This window comes from Camellia sinensis, chromosome 3 (genome assembly GCF_055761805.1).
Source record: "Camellia sinensis isolate YWXY chromosome 3, ASM5576180v1, whole genome shotgun sequence".
Lineage (NCBI taxonomy): Eukaryota > Viridiplantae > Streptophyta > Magnoliopsida > Ericales > Theaceae > Camellia > Camellia sinensis.
This window is the reverse complement of record NC_138963.1, coordinates 173,407,055-173,432,395: the sequence shown is the minus strand read 5'-3', so window position 1 is coordinate 173,432,395 and position 25,341 is coordinate 173,407,055. Positions and strand designations below refer to the sequence as shown.

Below are 25,341 nucleotides of genomic sequence, written 5' to 3'. Positions count from 1 at the left end.
AACTTTTTGACTATTTGGCTAAAATATGAGTTAAAAAAAACTAGTATGTTTGAGATTACTTTTTGACTTTTACCGAAAAGATGTGCAAAAAGTAAAAAAAAAAAGAGAATTTTTAACTTTTTAATATGAATTGTTGAGTTTTTAATTTTTTTAATAATTTTTTGACTTTTTAAACAAAAAAATTACTTACCAAACAAGACCTAAGTCTCAAACGGACCGAATTTTGAGTTGATCTTAAGCAAGCGGATGGAACTCACGAACCATACCGGATTTCAAAATAATAACCCAAACCCTGAATTCGGGCCCGGACCCAAACAAACTGAACCCACCCCAAAGCCGGTCATGTCCGCGGGCCATTTTTACGCTCCCACCGCTAGGCACCTTCACCTACCTCTCCTGACCTTACCTTACCTTGCAATCCGAGCAGCGTGGAAGTGTCACGCTCACCATCATGGCCCACTCTTGGTGTTTTGACCATTGAGACCCTCATGCTCCTTAACCGGCGCATCCCTTCTGTACCACCACAACAACAACCACCGCCATTCCAATCTCACGCTTCATATCGTTCTCTCATTGTTTGTGATTCCTCACTCCGTTTTTACAACCATGAAGCAAAGCTCAAGACGAAAGCATCATCATCGTCAACGAGTGGTATATATTACTCTCTCTCTCTATATATATATATATGTATGTATGTATGTATGTATGTGTATACACTTGTATATGTGAATTCTCTGTTTTCTAGGGTTTTGTTGTTGTTGTTGTCGTCGTCTTTTCTATTTTTCTCTTGCTTTGCGAACTGCAGAGAAGTTGGGCTGAAATATGTTGTTTCGGTTGCACCTGCCTACAGCTGTTCTGGTCTAAAGTGATGATGCGCAAATGGCTCAACATCAATGCTAAGGACTCCGATTACAGCGCCGACCCTCACGACGCCGGCTCCGATTCCGATTCCGATTCCCAAGGTCAGACACTAATAACCATCAATTTTCAACTATCCAACTCCTCCCTCCAAAATTCACAATTTTTCAATTTTGTTGAATTATCATATAGTTGTATCATAATCATTTATATACATATATATATATATATTATTTATTTATTTATTATTATTATTTTTTTTGAAGAATCTGAGTTTGAATGTGGGGTGTTGTTTTACAGAATTTTGCGAGCGGGATAGTGAATCGGGATTTCGGAGTGGCAACAAAGGGAATCCCACTGGTAATATCCACTTTTTAAGGTTGGGTTATTTATTTATTATTTGTAGGGGGAATTACACTGATATGGTGTCAGTCAAAAATATTTACAAAACAAGGAAAAATATTAGTATAAATATTAATAATTAAAATAATATTTTTTTTCACTTTTCTAAATAATTTTTTGCTGTTCCACTTTTGCCCCTTATTTTTAGGCTACTTGGCTTTCATGTCCTTTACGTATCATATACCGTATGTGACGGGTTCAAAGTGGTTGTACCTTACTTTGACCAAGGCTTGATATGCATGCTTTTTGAGACTGATCTTAGAAACATATGTAGAGAATCATCATTCTGTTCCTTGAACTGCTGTTGTTGCTTTTGTTTGTTAGTGAATTGTACAACTCTGTATTCTTAAATATCGCATCATCACTGCAGTCAGGTATAAGTGCATAACCTTTATTATCTCTAACTTCAGAAATCTTCAGCAGGTAGGTACTGACTTTTAAAATTGTACAAAGCACTCTTAACTTCAATGATAAAAGCTAAGGAAAAAAATGATCATCAAATGATTATCCCCACAATTTTTCCCCTTTTTATGATAAAGTTGTTGCTTTTGTTTTTGGGGGGGTTCAGGGAAAAAAGTTGTGTGGATGAATCGTTGTTGAAAAATGAAACACTTTATAATGTGTCGTCAATGCTTTTATTCCCTTCTAAAACATTTTTACAGGATGGTCAATTTGATCATTGTTCTGGGGAAAATTCTCCGGTGTGCAATGTATACTATAAGCAATCCTATCACAAAATTACGTAAGTTGAATACAAATTCACGTTATGTTTTATTCATAAAAGTGAACTAACGTGAATTTGCGTTAAACTTACGCATTTTTATAATATTACTCATGTAAGTTCATGAAAACATATATAATTTTGTAGTAGGGTTGTATTGCACACCCCGAGCATTACCCTTGCCAAGTGGGGCAACCCATGTACAAACACCAAGGGGTACAACCCAAGGGAATGCAACTCATACACAAAAACAAAGACCTATATCAACTATACATCAGAAGGCCTCTAAAAATTGATTCAAGGATTCATCAAGCACACTCAAGAAACAACTATACAAAATGGATAATAATAGTTCTATTTAATCTAAATATAGACTCTTGCTTTCCCATCAAACGTTTCTTTTGTGCTGTTCCCACACAATACACACCAACGCCAAAGGCACCAAAAACCAAATTTTCTTCTTCCTTTTTTTCCCCACTCCAAGTCCTCTTTGAGAATAAAGAAGCTCCCCTACCTCAAAGATTGCACATCTTGCACCACCTCTCAATGTGGACCATAAGATGGCTCATGAACACGCCATCATGCATAGACGTACAGCACCAATTAACATGGACTTTCTTTCTCTATACAAAATTGTCAATGGAGAATTTTACCATCCACTGCAGTCCACAACCTTAGAAGGAGCCTTGGTTCCCCTATTACTTTCAAAGGAAATGGTACCCTCCTGTGACCTGTCACAACCTCGTAAAAAGGCTTAACCTCAAAACTTCTGGACTTTAATCTCATCCATCTAATAGCATTTCCCTCATCAATAGGAATAGTGTAAAAACACCGAAGAAGCTCCAACATCACCCATACCTCCCAATCATTCAGATCTTTGCAAAAGCTAATCTCCCAAAATTACATGATTACTGGTCTTCCATCTACTGTGAGATACTCATTGATGGATGCATCTTCTTTGTTCGTCACAATGTGAGCAATAAGAAAACATGCCCTTCTAACTTCACTCCAAAATATGCAAACAAGTATTTTTTTTTTCATGGTCACTTGAGCCCTTGACAGAAAGTTTGACAAAGCAAGGCCAGTGGTATTTTCTAAGTCTAAATTTTGGGGGGCCTCATGCATTGGGTTACCCATTTTTTATACCTATTATTGAAATTTAAATTTATGTCATGAGAATGTTTAGTGAGTTGCATTTTGCAATTTAATTACATTTTGGTACATTTTTCTTTTGGACTCAGATGCTCTTTCCAGAATAAGAAGACGGAAGTCAGAGACATTTAGGGCACAGTATATAAACCCAAAGGAAATCAAGTAAGCTACCCCTTTTACATATATTGAAACAGAAGCTGAGTGGCCTTTATTTGGCAAGTTCAAGCACTACTAGTTTATGAGGTTCTGTTAGCCAAGCCTTTATCTCTTTCTGCTGTCTTTTATGTTTCTAGAGTATGTGTTGGCACATGGAACGTTGGAGGAAAGTTTCCACCTGATGACGTAGATATTGAAAGTTGGTTAGATATCAGCAAGCCTGCAGACATGTATGTGATTGGGTAAGTGCTTAATGGGGAAGTCCTCTGGTTGTGCTGTTTCTATTAGAGCATCATAGCCATGCAAATCATTTCTTCTTCTGAAAATGGTGCTTATATCATTTTCTTTGGATCCAGTTGATTTTATTGGAGTAAAATGATTTGTCTAAGAGTTTTTATTCCTCATATGTGTGTGTATGTACATGTGTATATCCTCTTCTTAAAATACCAGCAAGGGACATGTCTTTTTATGCATGAGAAAGTTCATTATAGAGTAATTGGTATGATTTATATGTACAGTTTTCAGGAGATTATACCATTAAATGCTGGCAATGTCCTTGGTGCTGAAGATAGCCGTCCAGTGCTAAAATGGGAAAACATTATTCGTGAGACCCTTAATAGAATTCAACCTGTGAAGACAAAATTTAAATGCTACAGTGACCCCCCTTCTCCATCAAGGTTTAATCCATCTGATGATGCCCCAGATATAGAAGATGAAATAGTGCTTGAATCTGATAGTGATGGTGAGGAGGAAATCCTTCCATCAAATGAAGAATCCAGTGGTTTTGATGAAGTCAGGGATGGATCAGTCACAGGTGAAAATGTGTTCATGAATTCTGAAGCTTCAGTTTCTAGCGATGATGCCCATATAGGCATGCTACTTCGATCAGATTTAGAGAGGCAATTTTCTTCTCCAAAGAGGATGGATAAGTTGAACTTCCTTAGAACAGAAGATTGTACAGGAAATGCAGAAGCATCACATGTTCAATACAATAGCAAATTAATGAAAACCCTATACAATAGCAAATCAATGAAAACACTCAGTGGGACAGAAAGGATTGGTTTGAGCTGGCCGGAGCCACCATTGGATATGCTGGCCAAGCACATTTTAGACAGATCTAATTCCTTGAAGTCTATTAAATCTTTCAAAGCTTCCAAATCTTTTGGAAAATATAATTCTCTCAAGTTTTATAGGACTGGTGATAATAGATTGCGATCAGATGCAGCTTTGCTTGCAGAACTTGATCTTGAACCGCATATGTACCAGAAAAGAAGACCCCATTTTGTAAGGATAGTAAGCAAACAAATGGTTGGAATTTTTCTTACTATATGGGTTCGCAGAAGCTTTCGTAGGCATATCCAGAACTTGAAGGTGTCTACTGTTGGTGTTGGTGTTATGGGCTACATAGGTAACAAGGTTTGTTATTTTGTTTTGTATTTGTATTTTTCTTTTTTTGTTGTTGTTTTAATAATGATTACTTGCATATTGATAATACTGCTTGCTGACCATCTTTATTAGATTTGCTGGTCATTTATATAAAATTTACATTGTAATTCTATTTTATTTTTTCCCTGCATTTTCTGCTTTATATATATTACAGAAAATTGGGTTAGGCAATTTATACTGTTGTGGACTGAGTAAATTCATTTAGTGCATTTTGTCACTTGGGCTCTTTTGTTAGCATCATCACAGCAAGCATATATATGATAATGGAAAGAATAAACTAAAACTAGATTCATCACAGCAAGCATATATACGATAATGGAAAGAATAAACCAAAACTAGATTTTTTTGAAAATTACTTTATGACAAGTGTAAACAGACTATATCCTTGAATTGTTCCCCAATTTGCAAGTTCTTCAATAGTGCTATTGGTGCCTCACTTCTTTGTTTGGCTTGTGCATAAGCTTCTGATGTAACTGCTAGTGCCCTCTAAATTGGAATGAGGTAAATATATTGGTGATGAGTCAAATTTGGGTTCACTGTCTGTCTCCCTTTATTTTGCCTCATTGACTTCAGCTTTATAATATCATGAATTTCATTCCTCCATGGATCTCATTGGTGATATGTCTCACACCCTTGTACAAATTATATTATAGTTGAGAAAAATGTTAGTTTGATATATATGGTTGGACTTGTTTCCTAATTGCTTAAGCATTTGGGAATTGTGATGATCTAGCATGGTATTAGAACTCTGTTTCTAGGAAGTCTTGGATTCAAGTATTGTTTTGACTCTCCACATGTGCGACAGAGTCACACATGAGGCGTGTGTTAGCTTGATATGTATTGTTGGACCCATCCTAATAGCTTAAACTTTTGGGACTGGTGGTGCTACAATGCTCTGATACCAAAGTTTTGATGCCATGTTGGACGATCAATTGCCTCACAAGTTTAAGTTATTAGGTAATGGCCACGGTATATGTTGCATATCTGCTACATCCTTAGGAAGTTTCCTCACTATCTAGATTGAACTAAGAGGTGGGATGATAGTAATAGTTTTATGGTTTTTCTATAATTTTTTACTCATTGTTGCAGTTGCTTTTGGTGGCTCCCCAGCATGTGGAGCCCCCTTTGCGCAACTCACATGAGTCTCGTATACATTTTTCTCACAATAGCATGTCTAGTTGGTGAATTACTTTATGTTGCCTCTCATTGTGTGGATTGATATTTTGTAAAGAGTATTTACATGACTTACATTTTAGTGAGTTTACTTGCTTTCTTTCTTCCTCATTTGTTAGAACGCATTAAGCATTCCTGCATGCTGTAATAATGGTGATTTTTCAATCTTCCAGGGGTCAATATCTGTCAGCATGTCTGTATATCAGACACTAGTTTGCTTTATATGCACTCACCTAACCTCAGGTGAAAAAGATGTGGACAATGTTAAAAGAAATGCAGATGTGCATGAAATATATCGAAGGACTCATTTTCATCCACGTTCAACTATTGGACTTCCCACAAGCATCCATGACCATGAGTGAGTATAGTGCATACTTTATGGAAACTTTTAGAGGATTTTGTATCTTTTTGTATGGCATCTCTCTCTCTCTCTCTCTCTCTCTCTCTCATGCATGTGAGCCCAATAAATATATATATATATATATATATTTGGGTGGGTAAATCTGTTATTTGTTTTGCTACGTTTGTTGGCTCATATGGAGGCAGCCATTGTTCTTTTTTTTTTTGATAAATAAACAAGCTTTATTGGAAGAGCATCAAGAAGATGCAACGAATACAGAACTACTAAAAGAACCTACCACCCCCTAAACAATAAAATCATCTAAAAAATCTAACAAGAAAAACAAATCTGGATCAAACTTCTTTCCATCCAACTATACAAAATGGAAAGAAGACGACTCTCGAGCCACGAAACACTATGACGAACCTCTTGAAAAGTTTGCCTTTTACGTTTTAACCAAACTAGTCACATCAAACAAAGAGGCACCATAGACCATACACGTCGCCGCTGCCGCCGACCAACCCGAGCTCCACGCCAACTCCACAACATATCCACTACCCGCCGTGGTTGAACCCAAACAATCCCAAAAAGACAACACATAAGTCCCCACAATCGGCTAGCCACCAAACAGTGCAAAAACAAATGGTTAACAGACTTAGCATCCACATAACACATAAAATACCGATTCACTAGAAAAAGACCATGCCGCACCAAATTATCAAGCGTAAGATTCCGTCCTAAAGTCGCCGTCCACATGAAGAATACCACCTTAGAGGAAACTCTCGACACCCAAATACTTTTCGAAGGAAAATCCCTCCTCATGTCCCCCGCCAAACACCGGTAAAAGGATGAAACAGAGAAACGCCCTTTAGTCCGCACCACATTCCACCCCAAAACATCTTCCCCCACCCCAGTCACACCCAATCCGTACAAATAATCCCATAGCTACAGCAATTGATCAAACTCCTAGTCTTGGACCGGTCGCCGCAAAAGAATGTCCCAAACCACCACACCCTCAGCCCGCAAATGAGATGCTACCCTAGCGTCCTGATCCCTTGCAATTCCGAAAATTAGCGGGAAACAATCCGCTAACACAACTCTGCCACACCACTTAACCTTCCAGAAACGCACTCTCCGCCCATTACCCATCCGAAAATCCACCCTTGCCCAAAATTGCACCCGCCCCAACTCAATCCCATTCCATAAGCCACACCCATAAGAACCAACCACAGCCCCTGCCCCCCACTCCCCCCTAGCCAACCCAAACTTACTAGCCACCACATTGTTCTTGATTATGCAACTAGGTAAAATAAACAAAAAATAAGGACATATTTCATCCAGTTGATTAATTTGCTATTTTTGGGATGCAAAGCTGGCTTGTAGGTCTTACATTATCTTGAACCTATAAATTTTGTTTAGAACTCATTTTCCAATAATTTCTTTTAAGGGGTTTGTTTGTGAAGAGATTTCTGCTGCATCTATATTTTTGGGGGGATTAGCTGCATCTACATCGATTTCTATCCATAACTGGGGAAGTATTGGTTCTAAAAGGTTCTTGTTTCTCAGTAAATGAAGTAAAAAAATAAAGTCCCTCTTTGTTCTGCTCACAATTTGTATAATTTTTAATTTTTACAAAAAATAAAGAAGAAAACTGTTAGGCTGGAGTCTACCATTGGTTTATTCCTCCTCTTTTTTCTAAAGCATCGATCACGACAACCTACTTTCTACTTTCAGTGCAGAATATTGTTTAGCAGAGCTGCATTTTTTCTCCATGCATGAGCTACTTTTGTATTTGTGCTACATGCATCGCTGAAGGATGAAAGCTTTGTGCTCATGTATGTATTCGTTCATTCATGCATTTATTACTAAAGGCACGAGGTCTTTAATATTGTATGAATGTGTAGGTCCATTGTTTAACATTAAACTTAACTGAAGACATGACTTTTAACAGAACCAACCAGAGAAAATGGATCTATGTAGGGCCAAGACTTCTTGAGTTGAGCTTATTTTAAAATTTAAGAAAATTAAGAAAAAATGTGAACAACGTAGAAAACGAAGATAATAACTGTCATTTTTTTTTATAGGATTGTTAAGGACTCTCATTTTTCACCAAATATCTCTTTAACCCCTTCAACTTCAAAATCGTACATTTGAACCCCCTCAACCATAAAATTGAATCACTTTCATCCCTTTAGAAGAGAGGTGTTTATACAGTTTTTTTTTTTTTTAGTAGTTGAGAGTTCTAAATGTATGATTTTGTAGTTGGAGGGGTAAAGAGATATTTTAGTGATTGTTGAGGGGGTGCTTGTGTAATTTACCCTTTTTCTTTATTCATTCATAAGAGGTGAATATGTCAAATGGTTGTTGTACCTTTTGCAGAAGAATAATCTGGTTGGGTGATTTAAATTACCGGATCAATTTGTCATATGAGAAAACTCGACAGCTTATCTCCGAAAAGGACTGGTCCAAGTTGGTTGAGAGTGACCAGGTAGGTTATAATTATAACTTTTATTATTCTGTTTTCGCTGTTATAGTTTGGATTCTTAAACAATCAATCTAATTTAGTACCAATCTTGGTTTTACACCGCTAAATTATGAATTTTGGTAGTTTATCATTCTGTTCTATGTTAGTCCATATATTTAGTTTCCTAGACTTACAGAATGCTAGATACTTATGAAACATTCTGAGTTCTGTGGATTAGTGCTGGTAAGCTCTAGCTCATTTATTTGTCACAGTCATACATTTTCTTGTGTTTCCCCAAAACCTTCTTTCCTCAACTGAGTGTCCCAATAATACTCATTCCTGTAAAAGAAGCAACCACACCTTCGATCATCTAAGATACTTAACTTATTATCTACCATATATAGATATAACAATTTCTTGTTGGACTTATTGATTTTTCTCCTTGCACTCATTTTAGTAATCCATGTGATATGCAAAACATACAAATTCTGAAGTGCACCATACTGACTGAAATTTAATAAAGTATCTTAATAAGTTTTGATCTTAATAATGTGTGTATTTTTGTTAAATTATTTGTAAGGGGAGTAAAACTCATCTATTGATGTTCCAGTGAATATATTTTACCCGAACTGTTTATGATTTGATCCTTTATTAACTTTTTAGCTACTCTTTTAATTGGTAATCCAACTGAAACTAAACAAGTCTTAATAGTATCACATGCTCTGTTTTATGTTCTGGCCTGCTTTACTATGGATGATTAGCGTATTTTGTGTATTGCTAAACATAATGTTTCTGAAATACTGATGTTAATATATGCTCTAGATTATAGTTTCCATGCGGTTGATACAATACGTTAGTCCATGGTAATTTTGGATGGCATTCTTTTTCTTATTGTTAGAAACTTTTAAATAGGCATATGGTGCCCAGATAAGCTGATGGGTGTAGCCAATGCCTAGTTGATTGGACCGTTTTAGGTTGTATGCTTGACAAATTATTTATATGTTTAATTTGCATTGCAACTATTTTAGTGCTGTTTGGTAATGTTTACAGTTTACTGTTTTTTGTTTGCAGAAAACATTAAACATGCTTTTGTTTATTTTTGATAAAACTGAAAACAAAAACAACATGTTTGATGCAACATGTTTTAAAAACTTGTTTGAAAGCAAGTGAGGGGGTGGCTGGAGGTGAATGCTGAGGGGAGGTGGTTGCCGAAAGCAATTGGCTGTAGCTAGAGGCAATTTCAGGCCACGCTGGGTGGTGGCTTGAGGGTGTGGGAGAGGGAGGAAGGAATGAGAACTTGTTTTCAAAACAAGCGTAGAAAACTTTTTTTGGTTTCAAGAATTTAGTAAATTTGATGAACTGTTCAAATTTTTTTGGAAATAAAAATAAACACCAAACGAGTTTTTGTTTACAGTTTTCAAAACTTTTGTAAACAAAAACAGAAAATTGTGAACATAAACATTATTTGCATTGCAGTTGCTACTTTTTTTAGAAGTAAAGAGAATTTGTTTAACGAAGGGAGAAAATATACAGATTTAAGCACGTAAATCACAAGGAATACTCATATTTGTAAGCTGTAGAATTGAAAATTAAAGCAAAAAGTTGAGTCCACTTTGCATACAGAACTGTTGCTCCAAATCAATAGGTTGAAGTATTCATTCTCATTTGTCATCGTATATTGTCGTATCTTGCATGGTAGTTGTTTTATATGGCTGATTCTTTGAGCATTCTATATCTGGATTTATGCTAGGAAGCATGGACAAAAAATTGGACCCATGGTTGGACACAAATACATGTCGGATATGCTATGTGGTGTGTTGATTTTTTTTTTTTTTTAATTTAGTGTACATTCCTGGACATGTCGTATACGCACGGCCTTTGTTTGAGAGATAACCAAGACTAGGGATGGCCAACAAACCAGGATAGTTGGGACTTCAACCCATGTGTTGAAGTTCTGAGGCACTAGTCCCAACCTACGTGGCTTCAAATGCTTACATCTGTTATATTGTTAAGAATGTGATTTAACACATGCACACACAGGTTGATTTTGCTAAGCAATTAATGTTCGTAACATCTATGAATTGATGGAAGTCTATGAAGCACGAACACCTCTCTGGAGGTCACGTACGAGTGTCCGACATGTGTCGGATACGGATACGCGCTGGACACGTTCCGGATACGCTAAAAAGAGTCGTACACATTGGGACACACTATGGACACGCTGCGGACACGCTTAGGACTATTTTTTTGAAAAAAATTTAAAATTTTTAATTTTTTTACTAAATAACATACTTAAAGTTGATAAATTTGATAAAATTAAATATTTGACATAAAATACATATTAAACATTTAAAAATATGACATATAATAAATATATAAATTATATTTTTTGCACGTATCCCCAACGTGTTCTGTCCTACATTTTCTGAAAATTTCCATGTGTCCGTGTCGTGTCATGTGTTTGTGTCTGTGCTTCTTAGATGGAAGTTCAACGCAGTGATTGCTAACTTTCATGTATGTTTTGACTTAAATGGTATTGGATGATGTTGTGACTTAGCATTTGACATAAATCAAGGTGATTCGATTTCTAGTTGCTGATTACATGGACATCTTTTCTGGCAGCTTATAAGAGAGCTAAGGAAAGGTTGTGCATTTGATGGATGGTGTGAAGGTACTCTAAATTTTCCGCCAACCTATAAATATGAGTTGAACTCAGAGAAGTACCGTGGGGAGGATCCGAAGGTTGGGAGGCGTGTTCCATCATGGTATGCATCTAGAAGATTTTACTTCTGATCATTGTATGCTATTTTATTGCCTCATGTCCAGTGGATGATGGGTATAGGAAGAATATCTAGTCTAACAGACAGTTTTGTGTGATGTGAACCTCTGAAATAGTTACCAATAGTCTTAGAACTTTTCCCTGGGTGTATGTTTATCCTAAACCGGGCTTCACTTTGGCAGCTATGTTGATTGATTCTTTTTATTTCCCTTATTGTTGTGAATGCTCATTTGCATTTGTAGACTTTTATGCATCTTCTTCTTTCAGGTGTGACCGTATTCTTTCATTTGGGAACGGATTGAGGCTATTTAGCTACAGGAGAGCAGAGCTTAGGCTTTCTGATCATCGACCTGTTACTGCCTCATATATGGTAGAGGTTGAGGTATTTTGTCCTAGGAAGCTACAACGGGCCCTCACATTAACTGATGCAGAGATAACAAATCAGGAAGTTGTAGCAGATAACGGAATTGATGTTGGATTGAGCACTGAAGATTGGGAGAGGTGAGTACCCTGCCTTGTGTATTTCAATTGCACAAACGTAGGGTTTTTTCTATATAACCCATACTTTGTTTCAAAGGTTTTGGCAAGTAGATTTGGTGTAGGACCTGTGCAAACAAACTCTCTGAATAGTTCTTATGTTTTTCTTTTCATTTTTAGCTGACACCTTGAAATCACAACATTAATTGCAAAATGATGTTGTTTATTTATAGTCAGTTACTTGGTGGGCTAAAGTTTGGAATTGCTGATTTCTAGAGATGAAAAAGATTTGTGTATAGGATTGGATTAAAGATGAAGTTTGTTGGGTAGAAGTTATAATTTTAGAAAATTGCTAGTTAGTTCTCGATTGTGATACGTAATTGCTTGAGTAGTAAATAATAGTCTTCCAATTATCATCACTAAACACTTTCTAAATTTAATTTACGTATAACGAAGGTCATAGATGTAACAGTAAAGAAGAATTATATGATTACTGTTAATGGAAATACCAGGGGGAAGGGAAGATGGAAGACCTAAGCTGACTTCATTTCCGCAATATTCCATGATCTCTCTCTGAATGACGAATTCTGTCTGCTGCAGGATGCATCTGTTTGGGAATCGTTAGGAGGGATTAATTTCTAACAAGAGGCTGTGATTGAGGGATCATATGATTTATGGAACCTGCTATTGCTACTATGCATTCATTCTTTCAATTTTGAATGTTCAGCAATCAAGGTTGTATATGTTTTCCCCCCCTCATAGCTGCTAGAATTTTTTATTATTTTTTTTTTTGACTTTTTGTATCTTGTAGTTCTTAGAATTAAGGCATCTCGGTTCATTCAGTGTATAATTATGTTATGCTAATCATATCTTGTATAATAAACATTTGCAATTTTCCCAGAAACTCTCACTAATTGCATGGAAAGCTACATATGCTGGAAATAAAAAATAATGCGCACATTTTGTGGGGACAATTCTGCATTCTTTTGGATGCTCGGATGTTTTCTCCTTCTGAATTTTTATTATTATTTTTATTTGTGGGTAAATTACACACAGGTTTGGAAAAAAATAAGTAGTTTTATAGTTTGGATATTTACATTAGGTTTTTTTAACGTTTTAATTCGCGTAACACTAATATAATATCTTTTCATCAATAATTTGTTAGTTATATGTAAAGTTGAAAATGTATCAAATTATTTATGAACAATTGGAGCTCGGTTCGTTTTAAAATTCGTTTGAACTCGGTTTGTTTTTTAAATGAACAAGTTTGACTTTAATAAGATTCATGAACATAAAGAAAATCAATTAATATTTTTTAATAATATATCAAATAAATATTCATTAATTTATTTTATTTTTCTATTTGTGTTTGCTGTTTGTGCAAAGTTTGCGTATTTGATTGATAAAATTTATTAATAATATAAGTATTTTTATATAGTTTGATTATTTTTTTCTTTAAAAATAAATAAATTAATTTAAGTTTTTGTTTTAAAGCTCGATTTCAAACTCGGTTCATTTATCTCATCGAGTTGGCTCGAGTTGAGTTCAAGTTTTTCAAATATTTGACGAGTCGGGCTCGAGCTAGATTATTTAAGCTCGACTTGAGATGGATTCGACTAATTTTTAATAAACAAGTTTGAATGATTCGACTAATTTTTAGTAAACAAGTTTGAATACTCAAACTCAGCTTGGCTTAACTCATTTTAACCCTATATAGATGAAAAAATAATGTTATCATTTATTTTATTTTAAAACGTATAATTTTTTTTATATTTATCTTTGTGTTTTCAAACTATTTGCATTAGTTTTAATTTTTTTTTTTTTTGATATTACTAAAAGTGAGGTCAGTGTATTTATAATAAAACTGAGAATTATTATTATTATTATTTAAAATTTCAGTTTAATTATATCAAAATTTCGACTTCTTCCACCTATTTCATTTTAGGAGTAGTATTTGTATTACCCGGAGTTTTTAAACATCATTTATCCTGTGTTTGGCAAGGGCTTTTTCAGGTTTTTTTGGCTATTTTAACCACAAAAAACAAAATAGGCTATTTTAGCCATAACAAACAAAACATCACATCCAACCTATAATCATTACATTATTCTCTCACAAAAAAAGTCAAAAAAGCCAAAAAGCCCTTCCCAAACCAAGCTTTTTAGCCCAGGCTAAAATAGCCAAAAAAGTCAAAAAGCCAAAAAGCCAACCCACTTCCCAAACGGAGGTCAGTGTGTTTGATTTTAATTTTTTGAAAATTAATTTTTTTTGTTTTTTATGTTTTATTTTTTTTAGTAAATATTTTTAAAATTTTAAGTAATTTTTTAATTTTTTTAGATGCACCTTACTTAGATGTATCTAAATAGTAAAATATTTGTGAAAAAATATTTTAAAAAATTTAAAATGTGAAATATATATTGAATTTTTTTTTTTTGTATTTTTGGTATTTAGCAAATTTTTATAGATTTTTTTCACAAATATTTTTTAGAGTATTTATGTTAAGTGTGTCTAAAAATTTTAAAAATTGCTTAAAATATTTAAAAAAATTCAATGAAAAAAAAAAATACGGAAACAAAAAAAAAATTCTAAAAAATGAATTATGAAAATGAAAACCAAACAGAGTGATTAGTATTTTTTTGCACTCAATTGTGCAAGGGTGAAAGCAAATATATATATATATATATATATATTTTTTTATGGGTAATGTATAAAGGTTTAGAATACAGAAAAATGTTTAAGAGCTACAAAAAAATCTCTCACAATTTGATTTAAAATTATGTGATATGATAGATATTAACATTTGATTTATCACACACTCAATTGTGTAGAATATATCTCTATTTTCATATCATTATAAGTAAATTTAAGAGTTCAAATTATAAGTTTGTAACATTTTCCTAAAATGCATATGGTGAGTGGAGGGTAAATAAAGTAGATGGATTTAAGGGTAAATTTAAGAGTCCAAATTATAAGTTTGTAACATTTTCCTAAAATGCATATGGTGAGTGGAGGGTAAATAAAGTAGATGGATTTAAGGGTTGGTTTGGCATGAAAGTTTGGGTTGGGTTGGGTTGGGGCTATTTTAATAGTAAAAAGACAAAATAAGTTTTTTTAGTCTAATAAAATAAAATGTCACATCTAAACTATAATCATTTTATTTTTTTTCCACAAAAGTCAAAAAAATTAAAAAATTCATTCTAAATGAGATTTTTTAACCCCAAATTAAAATAATTAAAAAATAAAAAAGTCAACTCACACTCAAAACAGAGACTTTGAAACTTTTCTAAATTGAATTAGAGATTTCTTCTAAAATAAAACATCCCAATCATGGATATTAATTACAAAAACATCAGTCATATTATTTTAGCTTCTTAAAAAAAAAATAAAATTGAATATAGCTTCTTAGGATAGGTTGGCCACTGCATTATTTGTGGTGTTTTAGAAAGTTGGTAAAAAATTAATATTTTGATTTTTTTTTTACTCTTTAATGGCTTTTTTTGTGTAAAAAAATTGACTTTTTTCTTTTTTTACTTTTTTATGTAAAAAAATTAAAAAGACAAAAAAATAACTTTTTTTTAGCAAGTTCCCAAATTGCCCCTTTATTAAAAAAACAAAATCTCAATAGAATATAATAATATAGTTTTGACAATATATACCCAAGCATTAGCAAGTCAACAAGTTTGACCGGCAATGTACACAAATAATAATAATAATAAATAAATAAATAAATAAATAAAAGAAGAAGTAATACTAAGGATCTTAAATATTTTATTAATATTTTTATCAAATATCTCATATGGGTGAAAGACCTACATGGGACTCATATCGTGTGGGTCATACACCCATGTAACACATTTGATAAAAAATACTGATAAAACATTTAGAATCTCTAATATTTTTCATATAAAAGGGGTGATGTTACATACCACCAATCTAGCCACTCCTAATTGTGTATTAATGACTAAGCATGATGATGTCAAATAAAATAATATTTTTTTTAATAAATGATGTGGATTTTTTTTTTTCAATCACAATAATAATATTTGAAATAAAAATACAAAATACTGGTTATCTAGAAAATTACCTTAAGATTTTTCTTTTCCATATTCACCTTATTTCGCCTGTTGCGAATACATTTCAAGCATTTCAACAAGTAGAAATGAAAGACATTATTAGAAAATTGTTTGTAATATTACTCTCAGTGAATAGTACTCTCAATTGTTTGTAAAATTGCGAATACATTTTATTCATTTCCATATCTTACTCTCAGTGAATATTACTCTCGTTTGTATCACTACTCTCAGACCTCAAGAAAATTGAAAAACATTAGACAAAGTGTATATAGAAATGAAAATTTGTTATTGAATACTTGAAAAATTACAAATATTACAAGAAAGATAGACAGAACATTCTTATTTACTTATAAAACTTTGCTTGACTCTAATTCTATAGGATGCAGCCACACTCCTTTTTAGGCAAACAGTGGATTTCAACTTCGGAAGTAAAATGCATAAAATTAAAAGATATGGTTCTTATAACAAGATAAGAAACCTTTTACATTTTGATTTATTAATACAAACAACTTAGTAGTGGTATTTCCACTACTTTGGTTTCATTCAGTATGTGACTCTTTTGTCTTCATTCACCATGTGATCCACGTTGTTATGTTTGCTTTACTATATCTGTTATGTAGACTTTCTTTTGACTTCTTTTTTCTTGGATTCTATCATTTGAGCCTTTCTTAGTTTTGATATTGAGGGTCTCACAATACTTTATAAGTAAAAACTAAAATTTTCAAAATTATACTAAACTTAAAAGTTTAACTGATAAAAATATTGTAAAATTTTAGGGCGACTTTATAATTTATAAAAATTGAAGTTTGTGGAAAAATGAGTAGCATTGCTTGGTGAGTGAAAAGATGACAAGGAAGTAGAGTGCTACCTGAGTGGTGCTCTTTCTGGGAAGGAAGAAAAGGTGGTCTCAAGCTTTATCCATACAAAAAAAGTGAATTGCATTAAAATAGAAAGAAAAAATATCTTTCAAAAACAGTGGAGGAATCAAAATAAATTTCAACATTAATGAAAGTTCTCAAATATAATGACAATTTTTTTTTTTGGTTGTAAAATTATTAAAAAGTTTGCCTTGTGTCTTTCCCTTCTCCGTTCTCTCTTCTCTAAAATCCTAATCTGCCAACAATTGAATAATCGATATAGGTTCGAATTGGATCTCACAAAAAATATATGGAAAAATATGAAGAGATAAGATACGAAAGAAAACTAATCGCCAAAATTTTGTAGTTTTTTTCTTTTAAGATTTGGAAAAAATTTTGTAGTTAGAAACTCATAAATTTTATCCGAATTTTTATTTAGAAATATTACACCTATAGGCGCACATTAAATATTTAGCTAGATCTCATAAATGTTTCGTTTGAAAAGTTGACTATTTTAATAGGTTATATTAATTTCTGGTTATTTTAAGGATGTGAGGTCACTTCTGTGACCCTCGCAGCTGTGCCCTTGCTGTGCCTTTTAAACGACACCGTTTTATTTTTATTTTTATTTTTTTCCTTTTCTTTCCGCTTTGTTCTTACAGTGCTATTTCAACCCCCTCTTTTCTTTTTGTTCTTTCTTTTTTTTCTTCTTTAGCTTTGTTCACAGTGCTGTTTTTCAGCAGTGATGCTGTTTAAAATAATGTAATTTTTTTTATTATTTTAAAATTAATGTACCAAATAAAAAATTAATATAACTTAATTTTATATGTCTATATATAAAATTAAGCTCACCATTTTATTTATTTTTTTCTTTAGCTTTGTTCACAGCGCTGAATCTAAGATTTGAGACTCAATATGATATTTTTGATTTTTAGTAGAAATAATGTAAAAAAATTCATTATTATTTTGGAGTCAATGTACTAAACCAAAATAAAAAAAGGGTAATACTCCTTAACGTTTGATGAAAATATATGGACACTCCTTAACATTTTCAATATATCACAAATATCCTTTGACATTTGAAAGTTTTATCACAAACACTTTATGACATTTAATTAAATAAAAAACACACCTATCTTTCAACAAAAATACATGAACACTCCTTAATGTTTTGTGAAAAAATTATGGACACCTCCTTTCACTTAAATAGATATGTGATAACATTAATTAAATCACTTATATGTATCTATGCGTGTATATGTGATAATGTTAATTAAATTATTTATGTGCATATCTATATATAATATGTAAAATTATTTTAAAAGTATGTTGTGATATTTACAATGTAGAAGAATAAATTTAACTTATATCATGTTATGAAAGTGTAACTTAATTTAATATAGTATAAGTGATAATTTTAATTAATTAATTTATATATACGCTTATATATATAGACATATAAAATTAAGTTATATTAATTTTTTTTTGTTTGGTAGATTAATTTTAAAATAATTAAAAAAAGTACATTATTTTAAACAACATCACTGCTGTAAAACAGTGAACAAAGCTGAAGAAAAAAAAAAAAGGGGACTGAAATAGCTCTGTAAGAACAAAGCTGAAAGAAAAGAAAAAAAAAAAAAGTTTGTGTCATTTGGGTCTCTGACTTTTCAATTGTGACACATTTGACCCTGAGTTTTGAATCTTGTTCTAAATAAGGACAATTGAAGATACTATTGAATTTTTTAAGGGCAAATTCATCAATTTGATAAAATATAAATTAATTTGACAAAAATAAATGTCAAAAAATTATTTTTGAATTTTTTAAAATTATTTTTACCTACTAAAGATAAAATTATATAAAATTGTATAAAATTGATAAATCTTTTAGACATTTATTTTTTTTACCAAATTAATTTTTATTATGTATTTGGATGAAAATCATGTAAAATTAATTTTTAAAAATTAATCATGTAATTTTTATTAATTTTTATCAATTTTACATAATTTTATCTTTGGTGGATAAAAATAATTTTTAAAAATTTTAAAATATTTTTTCGACATTTATTTTTGTCAAATTAGTTTATATTTTATCAAATTGACAATTTTGCTCTTGAAATTAAGTAATAATATGCTCAATTGTTCTTATTTGAAACAAGATTCAAAATTCAGGATCAAATATGTCACAATTGAAAAATCGGAGATTAAAATGACACGAGACCTAAACTATAGGGCCTATTAATATAATTTGTCTTAAAAATAATAATAAAAAAAAAAACGGTGCTGTTTAAAAGGCACAGCAGAGGCACAGCTACGGAGGTCACAATAGTGACCCCACATCTTTATTTTAGTAGGCCAAAACATTTGTATTTAACAAGATGATTTTTTTTTTTTATAATTGAATGTGATATTTGTGAGAAAAAAGTAAAATAATTATGAATTTAATTTGATATTTTATCTTATTGATAATCTTAATATTTTTTTTATTATTTATTTAAATATTAGCTAAAAAATAAAAAATCTTTGACAAACTAGGCCAAAAACTCATAAATTTTTGGATAAAATTTATTGAGAAAAAGGAGTGGTAGGATGATGTTGTAGGTGGCACAAGACTAGCCCCGAGTACATCCTCCACCTATAGAAGCACTTTAGCATTGTCAACAGACCGACTTTCCAAATTCTTCCAAAAACACAAACACAAGTGGCAGATCAGATCAGATGACAGATGCAACCCACAATAGTGCACATTCAAATCAAAATATCAATTAGATTACTCATGTCATGATGTTTCTTCTCAAGGTTAGCTAACACTCACTCCATTCTCAAGAACCCCCTCATCATGTTTACGCCCTCTTTCTTTGTCGTCTTGTCATGTAATTTCCTTGTGTTTTTGCAGACATGGAGATCAACAGCTTTTGGGCTTTATGGGTACCTCAATTTCACCAAGGCCGGTTACTTGTACGTCCCACTTCATTAGATTGAAGAATAATATTTGATCTGCTGAATTTTGCTCCCTCCGAATTGCCTGAATGAATATCTTATCTTGTTCATTCCGACCATGTAAATATAACCAATTCGGACGGAGCAAAATTCGAATATCTTTTTTCTTAGATATTCATTCTGACCGTGTAATCATGACCAATTTGGACGGAGCAAAATTTGGTGGATGTAGCATAAAAAATGAAAAAATGGGAAAACTGTACAAAAACGACACAATTCGTACTTGCCCACTTGCACTCCATTCATTTGCAATCACATTCCATATTAATATATATATATATATATATAAATATTCTCCTTTAATTAATTGTTATTTAGTCAAGTAAATATGAAAGGATATGATGCAAAATGGATAACTTAAATGTGGATAAATTACACCCACTTAAGCATCTGGTTAATAGGTTTTCAATCTGTTTAAGACCTCTCCAATCTTTCATCTTTTGTTTCATCAACTTTAAATTTGATGAAAAACCGTACAAAATTGGTATTACAATGCTTCATCTTTTGTTTTATCAAATTGAGAATATTGGAATTTTTCACCAAATTACTGTAGAGAGCCGCTAGCTCTTGAGTACCGGATGACTGACTGGATGTCCCCCGGTCAACCACCTCCTTGCAAATTTTTTTGAAAAATTTACACGGGCCGGTTGTCCCCCCAGTCGTCCTCCTGGTCGACTGGTGGTTTTGATGAAATTCCAAATCACTCTATTGGAACACGCGATATCAGATTAAGCTTTTTTCATCAAATTTAAGTGAAATTTGATGAAAATTTTGAATAAAGAAGTGGAGATGCTCTAACAATGTAACAATTGCCACATGTAAAATTAGGGTTAAAATGATATGAATTGGATAATGTTTACTACTTAAGATTAGTGAAGTCTATATTTTGTAGCTCAACTAAATTTGAGATAATGTGTTTTTTTCATGTATATTGATTCCTGTATGTTCTAAATTCACAAAGAAATTAAATATGCATAGGGATGCCTCTGTGCTCAAGAAAGGACCGCTCCATCAAAAAAAAGAAAGAAAAAACCCTGAAAATTTGAAGTACATACACACACACACTATAGATTCTGGGCACACATGATGCTTGTGCAACTAATTTCAGGAAAATGACCCATCTCCACAAAAATCTTCCACAAAGCAAGATTTTTGTGGGATGTAGCACAACTGTTTTGGTACTTTTGTGATGACAATTTCTTCTATTTTCATCATTGAGAAAGACAGTTCCAAATCATCTAGAGATATCACAAGGATTTGATCTTTGTTAAATTAACTGAAGGTGTTGATATTAATGTCTACACATTTTGGTAAATGGTTCAATGGTAAAATCTTGGCTTAACAACCTTGAGGTTATAAGTCCAAATGTCGGGGCAACCACTTTGTGCACTATGCGGTTAGGTGTGTACCCAATCTTTTTCCTCCCAAACACACATTAATGTGTATTAGTTGAGCGTTGTTTTTTTATTTTGGTAAATAAAAAATTGACACGAGTCATAAATGGGTTTTTGGGAAAAAATAATCATTACACAACTTCACATTTGTGTTCACACCAACTGAGGTGTCCGTTTTATAATACAGTATAGATTTCAAAAAAAAAACAGATGGGTTGGATGGTTGATAATTATGCCATCACAGATGAAGGACATTAGATTTGAATGTTTGTTATGGTTCTCATTGATTTACTTACTGAAGCTTTACGGTTGGGTTGTTGTTAATCCTAATTCCTTGAAATTTTCTCTGCATTCTGTGGTTTATTGAACTCCAGGGAACATTCCAAAAAATTCAATCCTGAAGATACGCAAACACGCATAGAGGGGAAGAATTGCATAGTTACTGGAGCAAATTCTGGCATTGGTTTTGCTACTGCCGAGGGTCTTGCTTCTCGGTGTTGATCCTAGTTTTTACATTTGTTTATTTCTTCATCAGTTGTGTGTAAATTTGGATGACATTCACTAACAATACTTTTTATTTGTATGTTGCACAATGTTCTTCCAGAGGGGCAAATGTCTATATGGTATGCCGAAATAAGGAGAGGGGAGAAGTTGCTCGTTCTAAAATTCAGTCAACGACGGGTAATCAAAATGTTTATTTAGAGGTATGAACTCTCTTTTTGCTTTTTACTAGCTCTTTTTCAGACCCTTTAAAGATGTTTATCTATTATCATTGGCTATTGAGGAATCGTAATTTGGCTTTCTTGAGATCTATAAATAATCCATATTTGTTAGCTCGTGTTTTAATTTTAAGTGGCTTATTAAATTTATCTCACAGGTGTGCGATCTTTCATCTATCAACGATGTCAAGTCATTTACGTCCAGATTTTCTTCGAAGGCTGTTCCGATTCATGTCTTGGTAAATTTTTTTTATTTAAATAATGTGACTTGTGCATAATTGATGTGATATCTAATATTGACACAATTTGTTGCCTTTAGGTTAACAACGCTGGCTTGCTCGAGCATAACCGTATTACCACTTCAGAAGGGTAAATCCTTATTAGTTCAAAATGAAATACTAAATATATATTTTTTTCTTTTTCATCTCTGGAGAAATTGATACAATTTGTTTTCTTGTTTTCTTATTTTGTATATAACACCAGATACGAGTTGAATTTTGCTGTGAATGTATTAGGCACTTATACCATGACAGAATCAATATTGCCATTGTTGGAGAAAGCTGCACCCGACGCTCGAGTTATTACAGTTGCCTCAGGTGGAATGTATACAGTTCCTTTGATTGACGATTTACAGGTGATTGATTTTGTATACTTTTCATCAATCGCTTACATTTTGCTGTTTAATATTTTTGAAATTTCTGACTAGTTGTCTTGTTACAGTTTAGTAGTGGAAAATTTGATGGGGTAGAACAGTATGCTCGAAACAAGCGAGTCCAGGTTAGATCTTTTTTCACGAGATTCTGATGACATTTTTCTTCCTGTTAAATCTTTTTTTGCATATTAATAATTATGCGATTAATGTTAATTTACAAGAATAAAATAGTAATAGTAGTTTTGCTATCGCTAAAAAAATTGAAATTGCAAGTAGCAAATTATGTTGCATTTTCAGGGAAAGGATTCTCATTGAACTGATAGAAACCTTGTCTTAGTTCATAAATTATTAATGTTCCGAATCATGTAAATAAGATTTAAAAGACGAAGGGAAAAAAAAAAGTTGAATTATGAATTACCAAATGTCAACTTCATATGAATAGATATTGCATTTAATTTAATAAAATTAATACTGCAAAAACACGAAAAGGAACAGAATGACTCATCTTATCCTAGATGTACAACATGGCCAAGCAGAAACTGGAACCATACTCTCTTATTTAATTTTAATTTACTGGAACCACATTTATGGTATTGTATATGAGATTCACTAATTATATAAATCCATGTCTAATGCTATTTATGCTTCTTTTTTAGGTGGCATTGACAGAAAAGTGGGCAGAAATGTACAAGGACAAAGGGATTGGGTTCTACTCGATGCACCCTGGCTGGGCCGAGACACCAGGGGTTGCCAGGAGTCTGCCTGGCTTTTCGAAATCGTAAGCAACTTATCATCTCGATATTGGTCAAAATATACTCAAATCAATTCTACATATACTATACATTTTGGCCACTTTTGATTTGTAGATGGGATTTGGCGAGGGAAATTATCTGAGAATAACTTATCCCAAGGAGGGCATTTTAGAAATTTTGCAACTGAAGTGTTATCCCAAGATAAAATCCCAGGATGCAAGATTCTTTCATCTTGGGATTTTTTAATCTAATCTTGCCCCCATATCCGCAAATCAAATGTGACTAGGGTACTAAATATGATTTCACTTTGTCACAAATGGTTGTTGTTGCAGGTTATCGGGAAAGCTTAGAACAAGCGAGCAAGGCGCAGACACTGTTATGTGGTTGGCTTCGCAGCCGAAAGAAAAATTGGCGACAGGTGCATTTTATTTTGATAGAGCTGAGGCTCCTAAACACCTGATGTTTGCAGCTACCAGTGGCTCTCATGTTGCTATAGATTCTATCCTTAATAGTCTTCGTTCTTTATCCACTCTTTCTTCGTAAATCGACACAACCATTTTGTCATAAAGTGAAACATTTCTTTGTAAATCGAAACATACTCATATTGTAAGACACTATTTGAAGAAGATGTTCATGAATCAAAAACAAAAAAAGTGGTGGTTGTGATTTTTGTTCCTAAAAAAATATGATATTGCACCAGCCGGGAATCGAACCCGGGTCTGTACCGTGGCAGGGTACTATTCTACCACTAGACCACTGGTGCATTTTAATGAGTGAGTCGCTTGCAATTTTATATAATTTAAAGAATGTGACTTGATGCAATGCTTTATTTAAGATGCTAGTTGGATCATATTATTAGATGATATTATGTGAGGGAGAATACCGTCGTACGCACTCTCAAAAGCTGTGTATTAGATATAAATTATGATATTTGTAAGATTAATTATCACAAAAGTCATAATTTTATTTTATGAGCCATAACTAAAAATAGTGTAAATTACAAATATATCATCTAAGATTTGTTTAAAATACAAATTATTTATTGTGATTTGAAAAATTACAAATACATCTTTATTAGAATTTTTGTTTAACATAATTAAAAAAATAAAATTTATAGCTTCCTTTTTTTTTTTTTATTATAACAACAAAATTACTTGAATTATTAATTAAAATAAATTTCTTACATTATTAAAAAATTGTTAATTGGTTTAATAATTTATTAATAAAAATAGTTATTTGTTATGAAATTAGAATCTTCAAGGGTTGGGATGTAATTTTCAAAATCATAGATGACAAATTATATTTTAAGCAAACTTCATTTAAAATGGAGTGCTACTATAAGCACCTACCTAATTTCTTTAGACCCTCTAATTTTCACTTCTTTTTTTTTTAATTACAATTATATCTTAAAGTAAAATTATATTAAAAGACAACTTTTAATAGAATACTTACCCATCAAATGAAAGACAATTAAAATAACAATTTACAATATTGTATATCCACCTCCATTCCATCTAAACGTATTCCTCACCAAGCTAAACCCTAAATGCATTCCTCTTTATCGTCATCCTAAACCCTAAATGTATTCTTTTTCATCACCATCATAGTCCGGTCCAAATCAGTTAATGTTTTAAACAATCCTATTACAGACTTCAAGTTTCTCCAATCAAATTTCTATTTACATTTGTAGTCGTTTTCACCATTCATTGATATTTATAGAGCAATGGAGGATGATGACAATAACTCTGATGAGGTTGGCATTGCATTGGTAAGTTTATCTATCTTGCATCAACGATTCTTAATTATTTTCAATGGTTGCTGTTTTGCTTGAGCTTGTTCAGGACTGGTTTGTCGAATATTAAGGTTTTGTTCTGTAACATAGTGCTTTCAATATATGGTTTCGAACAAAACTTTTATTTTCGGCACTATTC

The 25,341-nt window shown here is 32.5% G+C and overlaps 2 protein-coding genes and 1 non-coding gene across 7 annotated transcripts; 2 read left to right on the top strand and 1 right to left on the bottom strand.

Moving 5' to 3' along the window:
* The first annotated feature begins 262 nt into the window (after window positions 1–262).
* On the top strand, window positions 263–12,942 carry LOC114264498 (type IV inositol polyphosphate 5-phosphatase 3). Of its 5 annotated transcripts, XR_014364776.1 has the most exons (12): window positions 274–651; window positions 806–962; window positions 1,159–1,218; window positions 3,223–3,295; window positions 3,427–3,531; window positions 3,808–4,705; window positions 6,082–6,266; window positions 7,983–8,083; window positions 8,628–8,736; window positions 11,335–11,477; window positions 11,759–11,992; window positions 12,569–12,942. XR_014364776.1 is itself a non-coding variant. In XM_028205128.2 (11 exons), the coding sequence occupies exons 1-11, from the start codon at window positions 607–609 to the stop codon at window positions 12,591–12,593; spliced, it is 1,989 nt and encodes a 662-aa protein (XP_028060929.2). In that variant the 5' UTR covers window positions 263–606; the 3' UTR covers window positions 12,594–12,942. The 5 variants fall into 5 exon arrangements, 3 of the variants coding, with proteins under 3 accessions (XP_028060929.2, XP_028060927.2, XP_028060928.2); XM_028205128.2 differs by lacking the exon at window positions 7,983–8,083 and having other exon boundaries at window positions 263–651; window positions 851–962; XM_028205126.2 differs by lacking the exon at window positions 7,983–8,083.
* A 6,528-nt stretch (window positions 12,943–19,470) lies between these two features.
* LOC114264501 (NAD(P)-binding Rossmann-fold superfamily protein) lies at window positions 19,471–24,232 on the top strand. Its single transcript, XM_082921471.1, has 10 exons — window positions 19,471–19,692; window positions 19,790–19,851; window positions 21,662–21,781; window positions 21,892–21,991; window positions 22,165–22,245; window positions 22,326–22,375; window positions 22,490–22,640; window positions 22,727–22,783; window positions 23,315–23,436; window positions 23,743–24,232. The coding sequence occupies exons 1-10, from the start codon at window positions 19,675–19,677 to the stop codon at window positions 23,951–23,953; spliced, it is 972 nt and encodes a 323-aa protein (XP_082777597.1). The 5' UTR covers window positions 19,471–19,674; the 3' UTR covers window positions 23,954–24,232.
* Window positions 24,103–24,173, bottom strand: TRNAG-GCC (transfer RNA glycine (anticodon GCC)). Its single transcript has one exon. It is a non-coding gene; the product is annotated as a tRNA-Gly (tRNA).
* Window positions 24,233–25,341: the final 1,109 nt, after the last annotated feature.